Source organism: Sparus aurata, chromosome 3 (assembly GCF_900880675.1).
Source record: "Sparus aurata chromosome 3, fSpaAur1.1, whole genome shotgun sequence".
NCBI classification, from domain to species: domain Eukaryota; kingdom Metazoa; phylum Chordata; class Actinopteri; order Spariformes; family Sparidae; genus Sparus; species Sparus aurata.
In genome coordinates, this window is record NC_044189.1 from 3094301 (window position 1) to 3110746 (window position 16446).

Here is a 16446-nt window from a genome sequence, read left to right on the forward strand (position 1 = left end):
CTTCACCATCTTAAAAGTCGAATGTTTGCCTTCGTGAAAAGATGCAACATGATAATGATCATTTGTCATTCAAAAGAATTATAACCTGATTAAAACATGAAGCACTTAAGTATACAACATATGACAATAAAGTATACAATACACAGTAGAACCAAGGACTTATACATATTCCTTGTAGTTCTATCTTTAACAAAACATATCAGACATTTAACTGGTAAATAATACAAGTATTGCACAAGGAATGATGATCTTCAAATCTCTCCTCCATCGACAAAGGGGAGGGTGTTTCTGTTGACCTCAAACTTATTGAGTAATAAACTTCATTTGGGCTTCACAAGAACATAAGAAAGATCTGTCGAATGACGTTCTTACTCTATTTCGGGATCCGTTAAATTTAAGAAATTGAGATGTAGTTTATTTGTTATTTAGGACTTTTGGGTGAGAACAGTAGACTGAAAGGGGGGACTGGTATGTCAGACCCAGGAACAACAACGGTCGTAAATAACAGTTGTACATGTTAGGAGAAGAACACACAGATTAGGTTTCCCATTAAGCCTTCCCCCACTGGAGAATGTTCCAGAGGGAGAGACACGTAGATTAGAAAAACATCTTAAATCACCACATCTATGTTAGAAACCAGTCCTTCTTCCTTTTGGTGTGACCAAAGAAAACTCTATCGGGTTTGACCCTGTTTGACCTGAGGAACAGGGGTTCATCTTCTTTGGAGGAAGAGGAACAGACCAGATGTGCTTTAGTCGTTGTAAATTACAAAGAAGATCTCTGGTGATCTGTTTATTGCAAGAAAAACAACATCTTCCCACTCTGTGGAGAGGAGAGGAATTTGCAAGGCCAGGATATGGGGCTTTCAGTCCCAAATGCTGGAAAAAGGAGTTGATTTGGGTTAAAGGTAATCATGGCCAAAATGAGACCACTTTAAGATGCAGAGACAACGGCTTGTGTTCCTACACATCCATCCATCCATTGTCAACCGCTGATCCATAGTCGGCAGCCCGACTCTCCGATCAATTTAAGAAAAGACAGTCTTCAGTCTGTAAAAACATATTATCTTTGCCCAATTCACCTGTCTCTACTGATTGAAAGTATCTGAAATGTGATTTGATGAATGCACACATTTGGTGGATCAAGAGTGTCAGTAATAATACTGTGTGTGTGTGTGTGTGTGTGTGTGTGTGTGTGTGTTTGTCCTCAGTGAAGTGTATCAGTCTCTGCAGTAGCTTCCAGCTGCAGCAGTCACTTCAGTTTCTGTTCAGTCTGACTGAGGGAGGTTTTTGTACGACGGTTTTTCACTGTGTGAACACAAGCTGACTGTTGATTTCATGGTAACTCTGACAGTAGTAAACTGCTGCATCTTCAGCCTGAACTCCACTGATGGTCAGAGTGAAGGCAGAGTTTGATCCACTGCCTGTAAAACGACCTGGAATCCCTGATGCTCGATAACTAGTCCTGTCAATAAGAAGTTTAGGAGTTTCTCCATCTCTCTGTTGGTACCAGGCTAAATAGTGGTAGCTCCCAATATAAACATCCTGACTGGTCCTACAGTTGATGGTGACGGAGCCTCCCAGAGCAGAGCTCACTGCTCCAGGTTGAGTCACTGTGATCTTACCTCTGGACTCTGAGGACACAGAGACAAAAACATAAAGCAGCGTCATGGTTTTGTGGGCTTCATTTCAGAGGGACGGATGTTGATAGAGGAGAGGAGTTTGATTCTCTGGACTTTACCTGTGAAGCAGCAGCAGAGGAGAGTCCAGATGAGGACGCAGATCAAAGTCATGTTTTTGATGAGGAGGATTTCTGTGTCTTCTGTTGTCATGAAGGACAGCTGTCAGTCATCCAGTGTTCAACTCTCAGGACTATAAACTCTCCCAGAGCACTGGAGCATGGTGCTGCTGATGCAAAGTGGCTCTCTATGGAAATGCTTCAGTTATGTCAACCTGGACCCTCCCCATGAGTTTTGTCTGATACATCCAAGAATAAACGTACAGATGGTTTTCCGGTGGAATTCAGAAAAACAAATTCGAATTCAAAAAGACCAGGGACATCTAATTAATAACTTGCGTGAGGATTTCATGCTATTTAAAATTTCTTATCTTCTGTGCTCTTAGTTTGGACTGAGCTGAAGTTTGCACTTTAGCTGTCAACATCACATCATTTTGTTGCTTTTGCAAAACCATTTCCTGAACTACTGCTCAAATATCGAGTTCACAGTCTCCATCCTAATCCCTTCATGTTCACATCAATTCATAATTTCTTCTGGGTTCAGAGCTTCCAAGATTGATTTCCAAACTGAAACATTGTCCAGGACCTGGAGGACTACACATCATCCGTCTGAGCAATATCAAGTTCTGCATGGATGCTGTTACCATCAACAAGCTCATCCAGGTCTATCCAAATCAAAAGCCCTGGATGACTGGAGAGGTCAGGACCCTGCTGAAGGAGAGAAACAAGGCCTTCAGGTGTGGTGATGGGTCACAGTACAGTGCTGCCAGAGCCAGCCTGAGGAGAGGCATCAGGGGGCCAAGACAGCATACCAGAGGAGGATAGAGCAATATCTCAGCAGCAACAACACGAGGCAGGTGTGGCAGGTGGTGCAGCACATCACCGGCTACAAATCCAACAACCTCACAGTGGCTGATGGAGACGCCTTGCTGGTGGAGGAACTGAACATTTTCTTTGCTCGATTTGGGGCGGAGCAACTAAATGCAGCCACATCACTCCCCTCAACGCGTAACAACATCCTCATGTTGGAGAAACATGAGGTGCGGCACACACTGAGGGCGGTGAACCCGAGGAAAGCTGCTGGATCAGTTGGCGTACCTGGACGTGTACTGAAGACCTGTGCAGACCAGCTGGCTGTTGTCTTTACCAGGATCTTCAACCAGTCCCTGTCCCAGTACACTATCCCACCTTGTCTGAAGTCCTCTGTTATTGTTCCACTGCCAAAAAAACCCGCAGTCAGCAGCCTGAATAACTACCGTAAGTGGCACTTACACCAATTATTATTAAGTGTTTTAAAACTCTGGTTCGGTGGCACATAATCTCAAGTCTACCACCTGCATCGGACTCTCACCAGTTTGCTTACAGGGCTAACATATCTACAGAGGATGCTATTGCAACAGCCCTCCACACTGCTTTGAGCCACCTGGAGCAGCAGGGGAGCTATGCAAGGCTGCTCTTTGTTGATTTTAGCTCTGTGTTTAACACCATCCTCCCCCGAAGACTGGAGTCCAAACTGACGGGGCTGGGACTGTCTTCCTCCATCTGCCACTGGATCCTGGACTTCCTGACAAATCGCTCTCAGAGGGTGAGAGTGAGCTCCCACATCTCAGCATCCATCAGCATCAGCACCGGCTCCCCACAGGGCTGTGTGCTGAGCCCCCTACTCTACACCCTCTACACTCATGATTACACCCCTGCCTACTCGAGCAAAACCACCATGAAGTTTGCAGACGACACCACATTGGTGGGACTCATTTCTGAGGGGGATGAGCCTGCCTACAGTGCGGAGGTGGAGCAGTTGACTGTGTGGTGCAGGGACAATAACTTGGTCCTTAACACCCCCAAGACGAAGGAGCTGATTGTGGACTTCTGCAGGAAGAAAACGGAAAGCATTCTATAACTGTGCATCAGCGGAGATTATGTGGAGAGGGCCTCTGACTTCAGGTTCCTGGGCATCCAGATTGAGGAGGACCTGTCGTAGAGTGCAAACACCTCAGTGACTATCAAGGATAGTCAAGAAACTCTTTGTGGGAAATGTGTTATTCTTTCCCTCAACTCAAGGGATGAGGAACATTGCTGTCAATCTATAACAGCAGCGATTGACGGTGAAGTTGTTCAGGAGACTCCTGACAATTCACTATTGCTGACTAAAACTTCTTAGTTAATAATTTTAAGTTTTAAATATTCTTGGCGTTTCATTCCTGCTTGGTTAGTGAGCCTGCTTGGGTGAAGTACTGCCTGTGTTTTTTTTTAATGTCTGACCCTCTTATTTTGGGGAGGAATTATCTGCTGCCTCTGTGTGTGTGTGTGTGTGTGTGTGTGTGTGTGTGTGTGTGTGTGTGTGTGTGTGTGTGTGTGTGTGTGTGTCCTCAGTGAAGTGTATCAGTCTCTGCAGTAGCTTCCAGCTGCAGCAGTCAGTTCCGTTTCTGTTCAGTCTGACTGAGGGAGGTTTTTGTACGACGGTTTTTCACTGTGTGAACACATACTGACTGTTGATGATATGAAGACTCTGACAGTAGTAAACTGCTGCATCTTCAGCCTGAACTCCACTGATGGTCAGAGTGTAATCAGTCCCAGAGCCTGACCCACTGAAACGATCTGAAACTCCAGAATGTCGTGTTGAGCCACATCTAATAAGGAGTGTAGGAGCTTCTCCAGTTTTCTGAAGGTACCACTGGAAGCAGTAACCGGTACTTGGGCTGACTTTACATCTGATAGAAACAGTCTGTCCTGGAGCAACAGACTGAGCTCCAGGAGACTGAGTCACGGTGACTTGTCCTGATGAATCTGAGAAACATGAAAAAGAGGAGAAGGGTTAATGAGACAAATCCAGTTTGGAGAAAGACAATCAACATCCAAACAGAAGAGGATCATTTCTTTAACATGGAGAACAGATGGAAGAAGGTCAATGCTGCTTGTTTCAGTGTTTCTCCATCATAGCAGAACATCACTGTGGTGAACCTGGTGGCATCCTGAAGCAAAGTTTTCAGCAGAGAGTCTCACCCTGAACAAGGAGCCCCAGGGTGGCCAGCAGTAGAACCAGTGACATCATCATTGTGCTGCCGGCGTGTCAGTGGCTGTGAAAGGCCTGGACAGCCACTGATCAACACTGGCCTCTTAACGGCTGGGAGCAGAGAGGCAGGACACATATGCAAACACACAGAGTCAGTCGACTGTAGCTGTCCTCAACATGTCATGATACTGACCTACACATTTACATATTCACATGTAGATTTATATTGTTTTTGTTTAAACTGACATCACAGAAAGTGTTCAATGGAATCGGTGTTTCTAATAAACATGTGGTTGTGAATTATCTGTGTCTGCAGTAGAAGATGTGATCACACTGTAAAAAATGCAAACTACCATCTGTGTTTCCAGTGAAAGACTTAATTTTAAGTTATACAAATTTCCAGTTAAAGCAACAGGAAGTTTGAGTTTTTTCTGCACTAATTCAAGGTTATGAAGTTAATTTACGTGACATGTTGCAATCCAATGTGCATAATGAGCTGTTTACTGTAGCCCCTTAATGCGACACACATGTAGATCATCTATACAAATATGTATTCCTTTTTATGCACAGTGTGCACTACAGTGGACAAATATCTGTAAGACAATATGAAGCAATAAAGCTGGAGTAACATGTCCCATCCTCCATGTGATGGACCCTTAAAGTCCTGTACCCAACTGCAGTTGATTATTTATATCTGCTTGTAATTCAGAGATATGGCATCATCTGGAATAATCCTAAACTCCAGGTGTTACAATTAAATGTATTCAGATCTTTATAACATATTTTTATACATTTTCTGAGTGAAAGTACCTTAAACACATGTATTTTTAAATGACAATGGACATCACCTTCATGATACTGAAATTTGTTGAAGTTGACAAGTTTACATTATGGAGATAAAATACTGGTCCACAGACGAAGCAATGCTGTATGTGAGTACCACACTTGTGTAATAATTAACTAATTTTCTTGCATTTCCTTTACACAAGTTGTAGAGGTGCAGATTTAAATTTGTGTTTGACAAAACAGGATCATAATCCAGAAACAATGTGAAAAATTGAGTATTTTTAATTTCTATGGTAATCTAAGCATTAATATATAACACCTTCTCTGAATGTGAATGTGAATGTGTTAATTGAGGTCAGTCACATTGGCAGCCTTGCAGAGGGCAGCAGTGTAAACCTGACCTGCAGCAGTACTGCCAACCCAGCTGCAGGCAGATACACCTGTACAGGAGGACTGCCTCCAGCTCCCTACTCAAGGTGGCCTCAGGACAGGTCCTGTCTTTAACCTCTCTGGAGCGGTCCAATACTGGACTTTATATATGTCAGGCAAGGAACCATGTGGGAGAAAATAACTCTGATGAAGTGCTGCTGGAGGTGGAGATTTCAGAGAGTGAGTCTCCAAACTGGGAGAAAGAGAAAGGGGGAATGACATGAGGTAGGCCAGGTGGAGACACAGAGAAGTTTCTTAATGGAATTTCCGTAAGATGTTGTATTTCACAATTTTATATTTATAATATCATAAAACATGATGAGCAGCTGTTCTAGTCTGCTTTACTGGCAGCTTCGTGACCACCAGCAATGGACGAGGAAGGTGGTCAACAGAAAGCAATGTCCTCACATGCTTTCATGTTCCAGTATACCACCTGGTCCTCGCAAACCACCACATCACCATATGTCCCCCAGCAACTCCCCATATACCAGCATGTCCCCATATCCCAGCACTTCCTCACATGCCACCACACCACCAAAGGAATGGGGTCGAATGTTGGATTATCAGGACTTCTTGGACATTCAGCGTGCCTGGTTTGACAGGCTGCAGGGGGAACTGGCTGAGATGCAGTTGAGCTTTGAGAGGAGCCTCCATCAGATGGAAAGCTGCACACATTCCCTGCTGTGGTCCATGAGCAGGAGTCTTCCCTCCAGACTGAAACCTGCTTATCTCTCAGCCATTTGTTTTCCAAGGGTGTTCCAGTAGCAAACATTTTCAACCAATCTCCGAGCAAACTTCCAGGCATTCACCCATCAAGTCGTCCTACCAAAGGTCAACAGAGACGAGGAGGTTTTGGAAGATAAACAATTAAAATGAAGATCTCTTTGAAGTTCTATTAGTTCTTTTGTTTCTTCTGTGAAATTAACATCAGCATGAAATGTTTATTTGTTTTCAGAATAATCTAAAATGAAGACATTTGTGTTAGTTTAACCTTCCCACAATATCAAACATCTGTCAGTTGTTTCTTTCCTGTTCATAATCTTGAAATAAACTTGAATTTTTATTAACAAACCTGTGTATCGAAGGCTATCTCTTGTTATTGGTGAATACGATAAATATAAATGAGGCAGTCTTTTGCCATTTCCACATCTGAAATTGAATTATCCTCCATGGGAGGTCAGCCAGAATACGCTTTAACACCTGGTCCTTTGTGAGTTGCCCCCCAAAGTTGCTGTTTAGGAGATCTAATATTTCTTAATTTCTTAGTCATTTAAAATGGGAGTGATGGTTCCAAGAAAAACATCGATAACTATCTAACCCAAAACTGAAAAAGGGATGAGGAGGGTTTTGTATCATATAGCAGGATGTCATCTGCATACAACCTCAATTTTCAATTCAAGAAAGATACTGTGATTTATCTTTGGGCCTTTTAGTGAACTACTGGTGTGTGTTTCCCTGTGTGTGTGTGTGTGTGTGTGTGTGTGTGTGTGTTCTCAGTGAAGTGTATCAGTCCTGCAGTAGCTTCCAGCTGCAGCAGTCAGTTCAGTTTCTGTTCAGTCTGACTGAGGGAGGTTTTTGTACGACGGTTTTTCACTGTGTGAACGAATACTGACTGTTGACATAGAATTCCCACAGACAGTAGTAAACTGCTGTATCTTCAGCCTGAACTCCACTGATGGTCAGAGTGAAGTCAGTGTTTGATCCACTGCCTGTAAAACGAACTGGAATCCCTGATGCTCGAGTGCTAGCATAGTAAATTAGGAGTTTAGGAGTTTCTCCATCTCTCTGTTGGTACCAGGCTAAAAGGTGGTAGCTGCTCCAAGTATTAACATCCTGACTGGTCCTACAGTTGATGGTGACGAAGCCTCCCAGAGCAGAGCTCACTGCTCCAGGCAGAGTCACTGTGACCTGACCTCTGGACTCTGAGGACACAGAGACAAAAACATAAAGCAGCGTCATGGTTTTGTGGGCTTCATTTCAGAGGGACGGATGTTGATAGAGGAGAGGAGTTTGATTCTCTGGACTTTACCTGTGAAGCAGCAGCAGAGGAGAGTCCAGATGAGGACGCAGATCAAAGTCATGTTTTTGATGAGGAGGATTTCTGTGTCTTCTGTTGTCATGAAGGACAGCTGTCAGTCATCCAGTGTTCAACTCTCAGGACTATAAACTCTCCCAGAGCACTGGAGCATGGTGCTGCTGATGCAAAGTGGCTCTCTATGGAAATGCTCTGACTGACTCCAACAGGGACTTGGATTACTCTCATCATGCTGGTTATCAATCGATCAATCACTTGATTAGATCATTATTCAGCAGCATACCATTGTTGATTTCTCTGTTAATTTGGGTTTTTAACATAAATACGTCAGAGGAACAAAATGCAACCTTTATCTTTTTATCTTTAGTACTGAAACCTGTCTGTCGTCATGGTTCAGCAGTGATGCCTGTCTGTTGCCATGGTTACTGAGCTCAGAGAGGGAAGTGAAACATTCAAGATTAGTTTCATCCAATCTGAGGAAGACCAACAGAACTAGAAGCTCCTCTGCTGCAGCCAACAGGATGAAGTTTAGTTGAAGTCATATGAACTTTATTAATCTCTCTCTCTGCAGTGGGTTGAGTTGTTTTATTGGTTACATTTACTGGTTTCTCTCTCCTTCTGCAACTTTGTGTCTTTCTGTCTCACTCACTATTTCTGTCATCACAACAAATTAACATTATTCTTATAGTCATATGCTCTGCAGATTTTAACAACTGGTGACGTTAAGTTATTAATTGTGATATTGAGCTTCATAAAAAAAAAGTATCAGACTGAAATGAATGTATAACAATCAAAATATAGTATGAAATTATTGGGAAAATAAAAAAGCACATCAGAGTATGCAGGATGACGTTATGCTATCTTAAACAATGTTATCTATTTACAAAAAAACAAACATATTCAAATTCCCCTATTTTTTTTTCAAATCTCAAGCACAGAGATAAAAGACAAAGATGACAGATGGACCACTAATAAGTTATCATACAAATAAAAACTCCCCCCCCCAAAAAAGAAAAATTCAATTTAAAGCTGCATGCAACAATAATGAAAAAAATATTGGGATCCAACCTAACTCTGTAATTAAATATTAAATGCTTGATATACTGTAGATTTAATGATGCAGTACCGTAATGTGTATTTTTACATATATATATATTTTTTGATACATATTGGGAATAATCTCACAAAACACTGAAGAAACAATCATAAAGAAGAAAAGGACTGATGTATAATCTAAATTAGCTTACCTGATGAATCAGTTGAGATCAAAGTCAGAGGAGGTTAAACATTTAAATGTTCCCTTAAAAAATCTAATATTTCTTTTTTTAATAGTTATGATTATCAGTGTAATATGTTAGACTAAGATGATGTCATGATGTGTATTGTAGTCATATACTGTCTTTCAGTTTTCTGCAGCTTGCATCTGTGAATTCAGACCAGTTCCTCTTTAGCTGAAGGAGGTTTTTGTATGACGCTGTATCACTGTGTGAACGGGCGGCTGTTATGCTGCTGACAGTAGTAAACTCCTGCATCTTCAGCCTGAACTCCACTGATGGTCAGAGTGAAGTCGGTCTGATGTGCCGTTGCATGAAAACGATCTGAAACTCCTGAGTGACGATATGTAGTATCATAAATCAGGAGTTTAGGAGCTTCTCCATGTTTCTGAAGGTACCAGTTAATGTCATCACCTATAAGTGTGCTGGATTTGCATCTGATAGAAACAGTCTGTCCTGGAGCAACAGACTGAGCTCCAGGAGACTGAGTCAGGATGATTTCTCCTGATGAATCTGAAAACATGAAAAAGAGGAGAAGAGTTATTGAGACAAATCCAGTTTGGAGAAAGACGATCAACATCCAAACAGAAGAGGATCATTTCTTTAACATGGAGAACAGATGGAAGAAGGTCCATGCTGCTTGTTTCAGTGATTCTCCATCATAGCAGAACATCACTGTGGTGAACCTGGTGGCATCCTGAAGCAAAGTTTTCAGCAGAGAGTCTCACCCTGAACAAGGAGCCCCAGGGTGGCCAGCAGTAGAAGCAGTGACATCATCATTGTGCTGCCGGCGTGTCAGTGGCTGTGAAAGGCCTGGACAGCCACTGATCAACACTGGCCTCTTAACGGCTGGGAGCAGAGAGGCAGGACACATATGCAAACACACAGAGTCAGTCAACTGTAGCTGTCCTCAACATATTTACATATTTACATGGAGAGGATGTTCAAGTCTGGTCGTGAACTTATTTGTTTGTTGACAGTCATTATTGATATCAATATTGCTGTTGTTTTGACATATTTACATGTTTAATGTGTGCATATTTCACCAAGTACAGCAGGGATGATGGATGAGGGGATGCTGAGCCTGAGGATCTCAAATCTCTTGTTCATTAAACTCCTACCAGAAGTATTGGACATGTGGGCAGATCCAAAAAACATAGAAGTTTTTATCAGTTACAGTTGGACAGATTTCTTTGTCTCAAGTCGATGTAATAACATTTTGGCAACTGGGCAACTGACTCAGCTGATGATTATCATTTCTTCTTTAAAAGTTCTGCATTGGTTTAATTCCTCACACAGTGTTTCCCCTAGAATTTTTTCAGGTCTGGTGGTACCCACCGAAAAAACTCTTAACATCTGATTTGCAAAATACAGCAATAACAAACATTTACATTAAATATCATTGTAGGCCTATATTGCTGAATGATATCACCTAAATAAAATCCTTAGGCTTATTCTAACCTTTAATCAAAGTTGCATGGGCCTGAAAAGCTGCAGCGTGGTGGTCTGAACCCATATGGGCAGCAAGCACATCTTTTCAATGAAAACCCTCTGGGATGGTCCTCTTTTAACAGGCTGCTTATGCTGACGGCATAAGCGACAAAACATCCCTACACATAATTGACATTCTATCAGTTATAAATATTGTTTTTAACCAACACATATCCTACGTTTTTTATTCATTTTATTATAACAGTTACATACATTTGACAATGCCTGAGAAAACTAGCCTATTATCTGTTATTTTCATCATTATTGCTTACCAAAAAAAAAAAAAAAAAGGGAGAGAGAAGCTCCTCAATCAGAACAAAAATATAAGCTAAACGACAAATTGTAAACTTACTATGGGGAGTGTGGTACAACCAAGGGCTGTAGTTATGGTTATTAAGCCATTTGGGATCCCAGTCAGATGTTCTGTGTTCAGCTGTTTTTTTTTTTTGTTTTTTTTTTTGCTGGGTCAACGTTACCAGTCGGTTCGGGCCTGCAGTCACCCGCCAGACATGGGTCGGCAGTCGGACCGGTGTCAGGGGCAGTAACGGTCCTCGAGCAGCCCCCCTCTCCACTGCAATCTGCCCCCCTTTCTTCCGTCTCACCTGCACCTGTCATTTTTTCTGGAGTTGCCTCTGTTACTCTCCCTTCATCTATTTTCCTTGGCTCCGGAGTCCGGCAGAAGAATTTCTTTCTATTTAGTTGTCTGTCACCCGCGATACTTTTTCTTTTCTTTGGCGGCGCCATAGTTGGTTAGCTAACAAACCTTTAACATCCCAGAATATGTGCCCGCACTCTCAGCAGCGGCACTCACATCGTTACTAGGCAACGAAGCAGGTTGACTTGCGTTGCGCTGCACAGAGGCGCTCCTAATGTAAATGATTATGGATTTATTAATGAACTGATAGGTGGCTTATTTTTGGCATATTGATTTTTTTTTGGCCTGGCGGCAGGTCTGTACAATAGTAGGGGAAACACTGCTCACAGCTTAATGTTCTCATTAGTCTTTTCTTCTGGGTCCTGTGATTATAGTCACACGTCTCACACATGTTGGGATAGGTTGCATATTCATCAGTTCTCCGTAGCAAATTAAAACATTGTCTTCATAGTACTAGGGTCTTCCTGTGCCAGAAGAAAGTGTTTCCTGTAAAGTCTAGAATAGCAGCTGGTGTTGATTATCCACAACGAGCATACTTGCAACAAGGAACTATTTGTGATCATAGTCTGTCAACGTGGCCGAGGAATTCTTTACCTCAATGCAAGGGACAAGGATGATTGATGTAATTCTAAAATAGCGACTAGGACTTGATTTACTACACGGGTAACAGGCTTTGAAGGATGGGCCTGTTTATCTAAATTCCTCTGTACAAGAAGGGTATGTTCTAAAACCTTGCAGACTGTTTTCAATCAACTCCCCTTTGCTTGCACATCATGATGCATGTAAGAATTTGCACTTCCATCCTAGATACAGCTATAAATAGGTCTAAAGTTTGGTGAGTGATCCAGAATTAGGATGTGTTGATTTGAATGTATCATATTGTTCAATTTCTTACTATTTAAGTCACTGCTGACTGTTTGCTTTTGCTGTCTACATCTTTCATATCTCAACTTGGACATTGTTGTCCTCAAGCTATTGCTGACTATGATATTCAGTTCACAGCTGACCATTATACATTAATACTTAAAGTCTTTAAATATAAAGCGGGGCATTTCTCTCCTCTAGTCTCTGATGGTGGGGTTGTTCATGTCATTGCTGACCATTCACCATTGCTGGCTAAAGCCTATTCAGGTGAAGAAAAACATTAATGGTACACTGTTGTTTATATGTATATATATATTTTCTGTTTCATTCTCTTGTTTTATGTCCTACTCTAAAAAGATTTCAGACACCGTTGTTTAATTGAGGCCTTTCACATTTCGCTTGATTGTTATGTATTCTGTTTATTTGATTTCAGGCTGTGTTGCTGAGTTTGGTCTCATAACAGATTATTGCATTTAAATAAACATTGGTTGTTTCATTCCTGCTTGGTCAGTGAGCTTCCTTGGTGGAAATATTTGGCTGTTGTCTTTGGATGTCTTGCCCCATTCATTTTGAGGGGAATTCTCCTGTTTTTGCTCAAGACGGACGTTCCACAATTAAAAAATCTCCCTATAGAGAAGCTGCACCAAATACTTTATTCAAGAGTAATCATTACATGTAATTTGTTCATCTGTGAACAAGATTCTTGAAGATTCTTTTTGAATTTGCAAATATTTTCTTTACTTAATACACCTGTCTTCATGTGATGTGACTTTCCATATGCACATGTTGAACTGGGTCCATGATTGACAATGAAGGTTTGTAAAGCAGATCTGTGTGTTGATGTGTTTTTTTAATTGAATGTGGTTAATATAAATGTGTTCCAATATGTAGCTGAGGTCAAAGGTCATGACCAAGACATCTCTCGTTAACTATCCAAAGTTGGATACTATTGTGGATTAGACAGAAAATATTTTGATTTCTATTCATATTTTTTTTTAATCATGTTCATTAGTGGTAAGAGTAAAGATAGTTTAATGTGTGTGTGTGTGTGTGTGTGTGTGTGTGTGTGTGTGTGTGTGTCCTCAGTGAAGTGTATCAGTCTCTGCAGTAGCTTCCAGCTGCAGCAGTCAGTTCAGTTTCTGTTCAGTCTGACTGAGGGAGGTTTTTGTACGACGGTTTTTCACTGTGTGCACACCCACTGACTGTTGGGGTAATGCCAACTCTGACAGTAGTAAACTGCTGCATCTTCAGCCTGAACTCCACTGATGGTCAGAGTGAAGGCAGAGTTTGATCCACTCCCTGTAAAACGACCTGGAATCCCTGATGCTCGACTGCTAGCATAGTAAATGAGAAGTTTAGGAGTTTCTCCATCTCTCTGTTGGTACCAGTATAAGTGATTCCCATTATAAACATTCTGACTGGTCCGACAGTTGATGGTGACGGAGCCTCCCAGAGCAGAGCTCACTGCTCCAGGCTGAGTCAGTGTGTACTGACCTCTGGACTCTGAGGACACAGAGACAAAACATAAAGCAGCGTCATGGTTTTGTGGGCTTCATTTCAGAGGGACGGATGTTGATAGAGGAGAGGAGTTTGATTCTCTGGACTTTACCTGTGAAGCAGCAGCAGAGGAGAGTCCAGATGAGGACGCAGATCAAAGTCATGTTTTTGATGAGGAGGATTTCTGTGTCTTCTGTTGTCATGAAGGACAGCTGTCAGTCATCCAGTGTTCAACTCTCAGGACTATAAACTCTCCCAGAGCACTGGAGCATGGTGCTGCTGATGCAAAGTGGCTCTCTATGGAAATGCTTCAGTTATGTCGCCCTGGACCCTCCCCATGAGTTTTGTCTGATACATCCAATAACTAACTTACGGATGGTATTCAGAGAAAGATATTTAAATTCTTTAACCCACATTGAAAAAGAAATACATTGTCCCATTATATCTTTTCGATCTCTTCAAGGATAGGCTTTACTCAACAGTCATGAACATTCAACTGCCTTAAGCTGCTTGTTAATCTAATTCCTTCATGTTCACTTCAATCCATCATTTCGTCTGGGTTCAGAGTTTCCAAGGTGCCTTTCCAAACTGAAACATTGTCTTTATCGTACCAATGTCTCGTGCCAGGAGAACTATATACTCCAGTATATTCTAAAATAGCATTTGGTCTTGATTTTCCCCATCTAGCATACCTGCATCAAAGAACCATTTGTGGGAAGTTTGTTTTTCTTTACCTCAACAGGCATGAGGAACATTGCTGTTGTTCTTTAACAGCAGCTGGGTCTTGATTTATCTCAGCTAGACAGGTAACAGGCTTTTAGAGATTGGACAGTATTTCTAAAGTCCTCTGTACAATAAAGGTCTTTGGTAATATGTAACATGAAACCTATTGTTTTTAATCTACTCCTCTTTGCTTGGTAAGTTATGTATATCATGATGCATGTAAAAATCTGCTTGTTTATAATCAGTTATACAACATGAAGTAGGTCTACAGTTGGACGACACATGCAGACTCATAATATGTTGATTAGAATGTGTAATATTGTTACATTTATTGCTATAGAAGTCATTGCTGACCATTTGCCATTGCTGTCTGAAACCTTTGAAAATTAAGCAGGGCCTTGTTGTCCTCAAGTTATTGCTGGCTAAGAAATTCAGGTCACAGCTGACCATCATATATTAATAGTTAAAGTCTTTAAATCTCAAACAGAGCATTTCTCTCTTCCAGCTATTGATGGTGAAGTTATTCAGGTCACTGCTGACTAAACCTATAAGTTAATGATTTTAAAGTTATCGGTGTCATATGTTCTACTATGTTTCATCTCATAACAGATTATGGCATTTCTGTTCAAATATTCATGGCTTGTTTCATTCCTACCTAGTTAGTGAGCCTGCTTGGGTGAAACAGTGCTTGTGTTTTTCGGGATGCCTGGTGATCTTATTTTGGGGAGGAATTTTCTGCTGCTGCTCAGGACAGATGTCCCTATTTTACAAATATGCAGAACTGATGCATAACAAGACTTCATCAGCACATATCATCTGTTAATCTGTTCAATTTTTGATGCCAAATTACCTTTAATCTTTGCGTACTTAATCTGTCTCTACTGAATGAGGTTATTGGAAATATGGTTTGATGTTTTCACACATTTTTTGGATAATAGTGATAATAATGTATGTGTGTGTCCTCAGTGAAGTGTATCAGTCTCTGCAGTAGCTTCCAGCTGCAGCAGTCAGTTCAGTTTCTGTTCAGTCTGACTGAGGGAGGTTTTTGTATGACGGTTTTTCACTGTGTGAACACATACTGACTGTTGATCCAGTGAGCACTCTGACAGTAGTAAACTGCTGCATCTTCAGCCTGAACTCCACTGATGGTCAGAGTGAAGGCAGAGTTTGATCCACTGCCTGTAAAACGACCTGGAATCCCTGATGCTCGAGTGCTAGCCCTGTAAATTAGGAGTTTAGGAGTTTCTCCATCTCTCTGTTGATACCAGGCTAAATGGTGGTATGGGTAGTTATCATGATAAAAAACGGCGTGTCAGTGGCTGTGAAAGGCCTGGACGGCCACTGATCAACACTGGCCTCTTAACGGCTGGGAGCAGAGAGGCAGGACACATATGCAAACACACAGAGTCGGTCAACTGTAGCTGTCCTCAACGTATCATGATACTGAGCTACACATTTACATATTCACATGTAGATTTATATTGTTTTTGTTGTTGTTTAGACTGCACATCACAGAAAATGTTCAATGGAATATGTGTTTCTAATAAATATGTGGTTTGAATTATCTGTGTCTGCAGTAGAAGATGTGATCACACTGTAAAAAATGCAAACTACCACCTGTGTTTCCAGTCTGAGAATTTGTTTAAAGTTATACAAATTTCCAGTTAAAGCAACAGGAAGTTTTAGTTTTTCCTGCACTAATTCAAGGTAATGACGTTAATTTATTTGACATGTTGCAATCCAAGGTGCACAATGAAATGTAAACTGAAGCCCCTTCATGCGACACACATGTAGACCATGTATACAAATATGTATCCCTTTTTATGCATGGTGTGCACTACAGTGGACAAACGTCTGTAAGACAATATGAAGCATTACAGCTGGAGTAACATGCTCCATCCTCCATGTGGTGGACCCTTAAAGCCCTGTACCCAACTGCAGT

The 16446-nt window shown here is 41.5% G+C and overlaps 3 gene segments (V, D, J or C); all 3 read right to left on the reverse strand.

Annotated features, from left to right (window-relative positions):
* Positions 1-1304: 1304 nt before the first annotated feature.
* LOC115579522 (Ig kappa chain V region 3381-like) lies at positions 1305-1792 on the reverse strand. The segment is given in 2 exon segments: positions 1305-1633; positions 1741-1792. Coding segments are annotated over 2 exon segments (381 nt in total).
* A 7687-nt stretch (positions 1793-9479) lies between these two features.
* On the reverse strand, positions 9480-10132 carry LOC115579512 (immunoglobulin kappa variable 3-15-like). The segment is given in 2 exon segments: positions 9480-9787; positions 10003-10132. Coding segments are annotated over 2 exon segments (360 nt in total).
* Positions 10133-13460: 3328 nt separating this feature from the next.
* LOC115579349 (Ig kappa chain V region 2717-like) lies at positions 13461-13945 on the reverse strand. The segment is given in 2 exon segments: positions 13461-13787; positions 13894-13945. Coding segments are annotated over 2 exon segments (375 nt in total).
* Positions 13946-16446: the final 2501 nt, after the last annotated feature.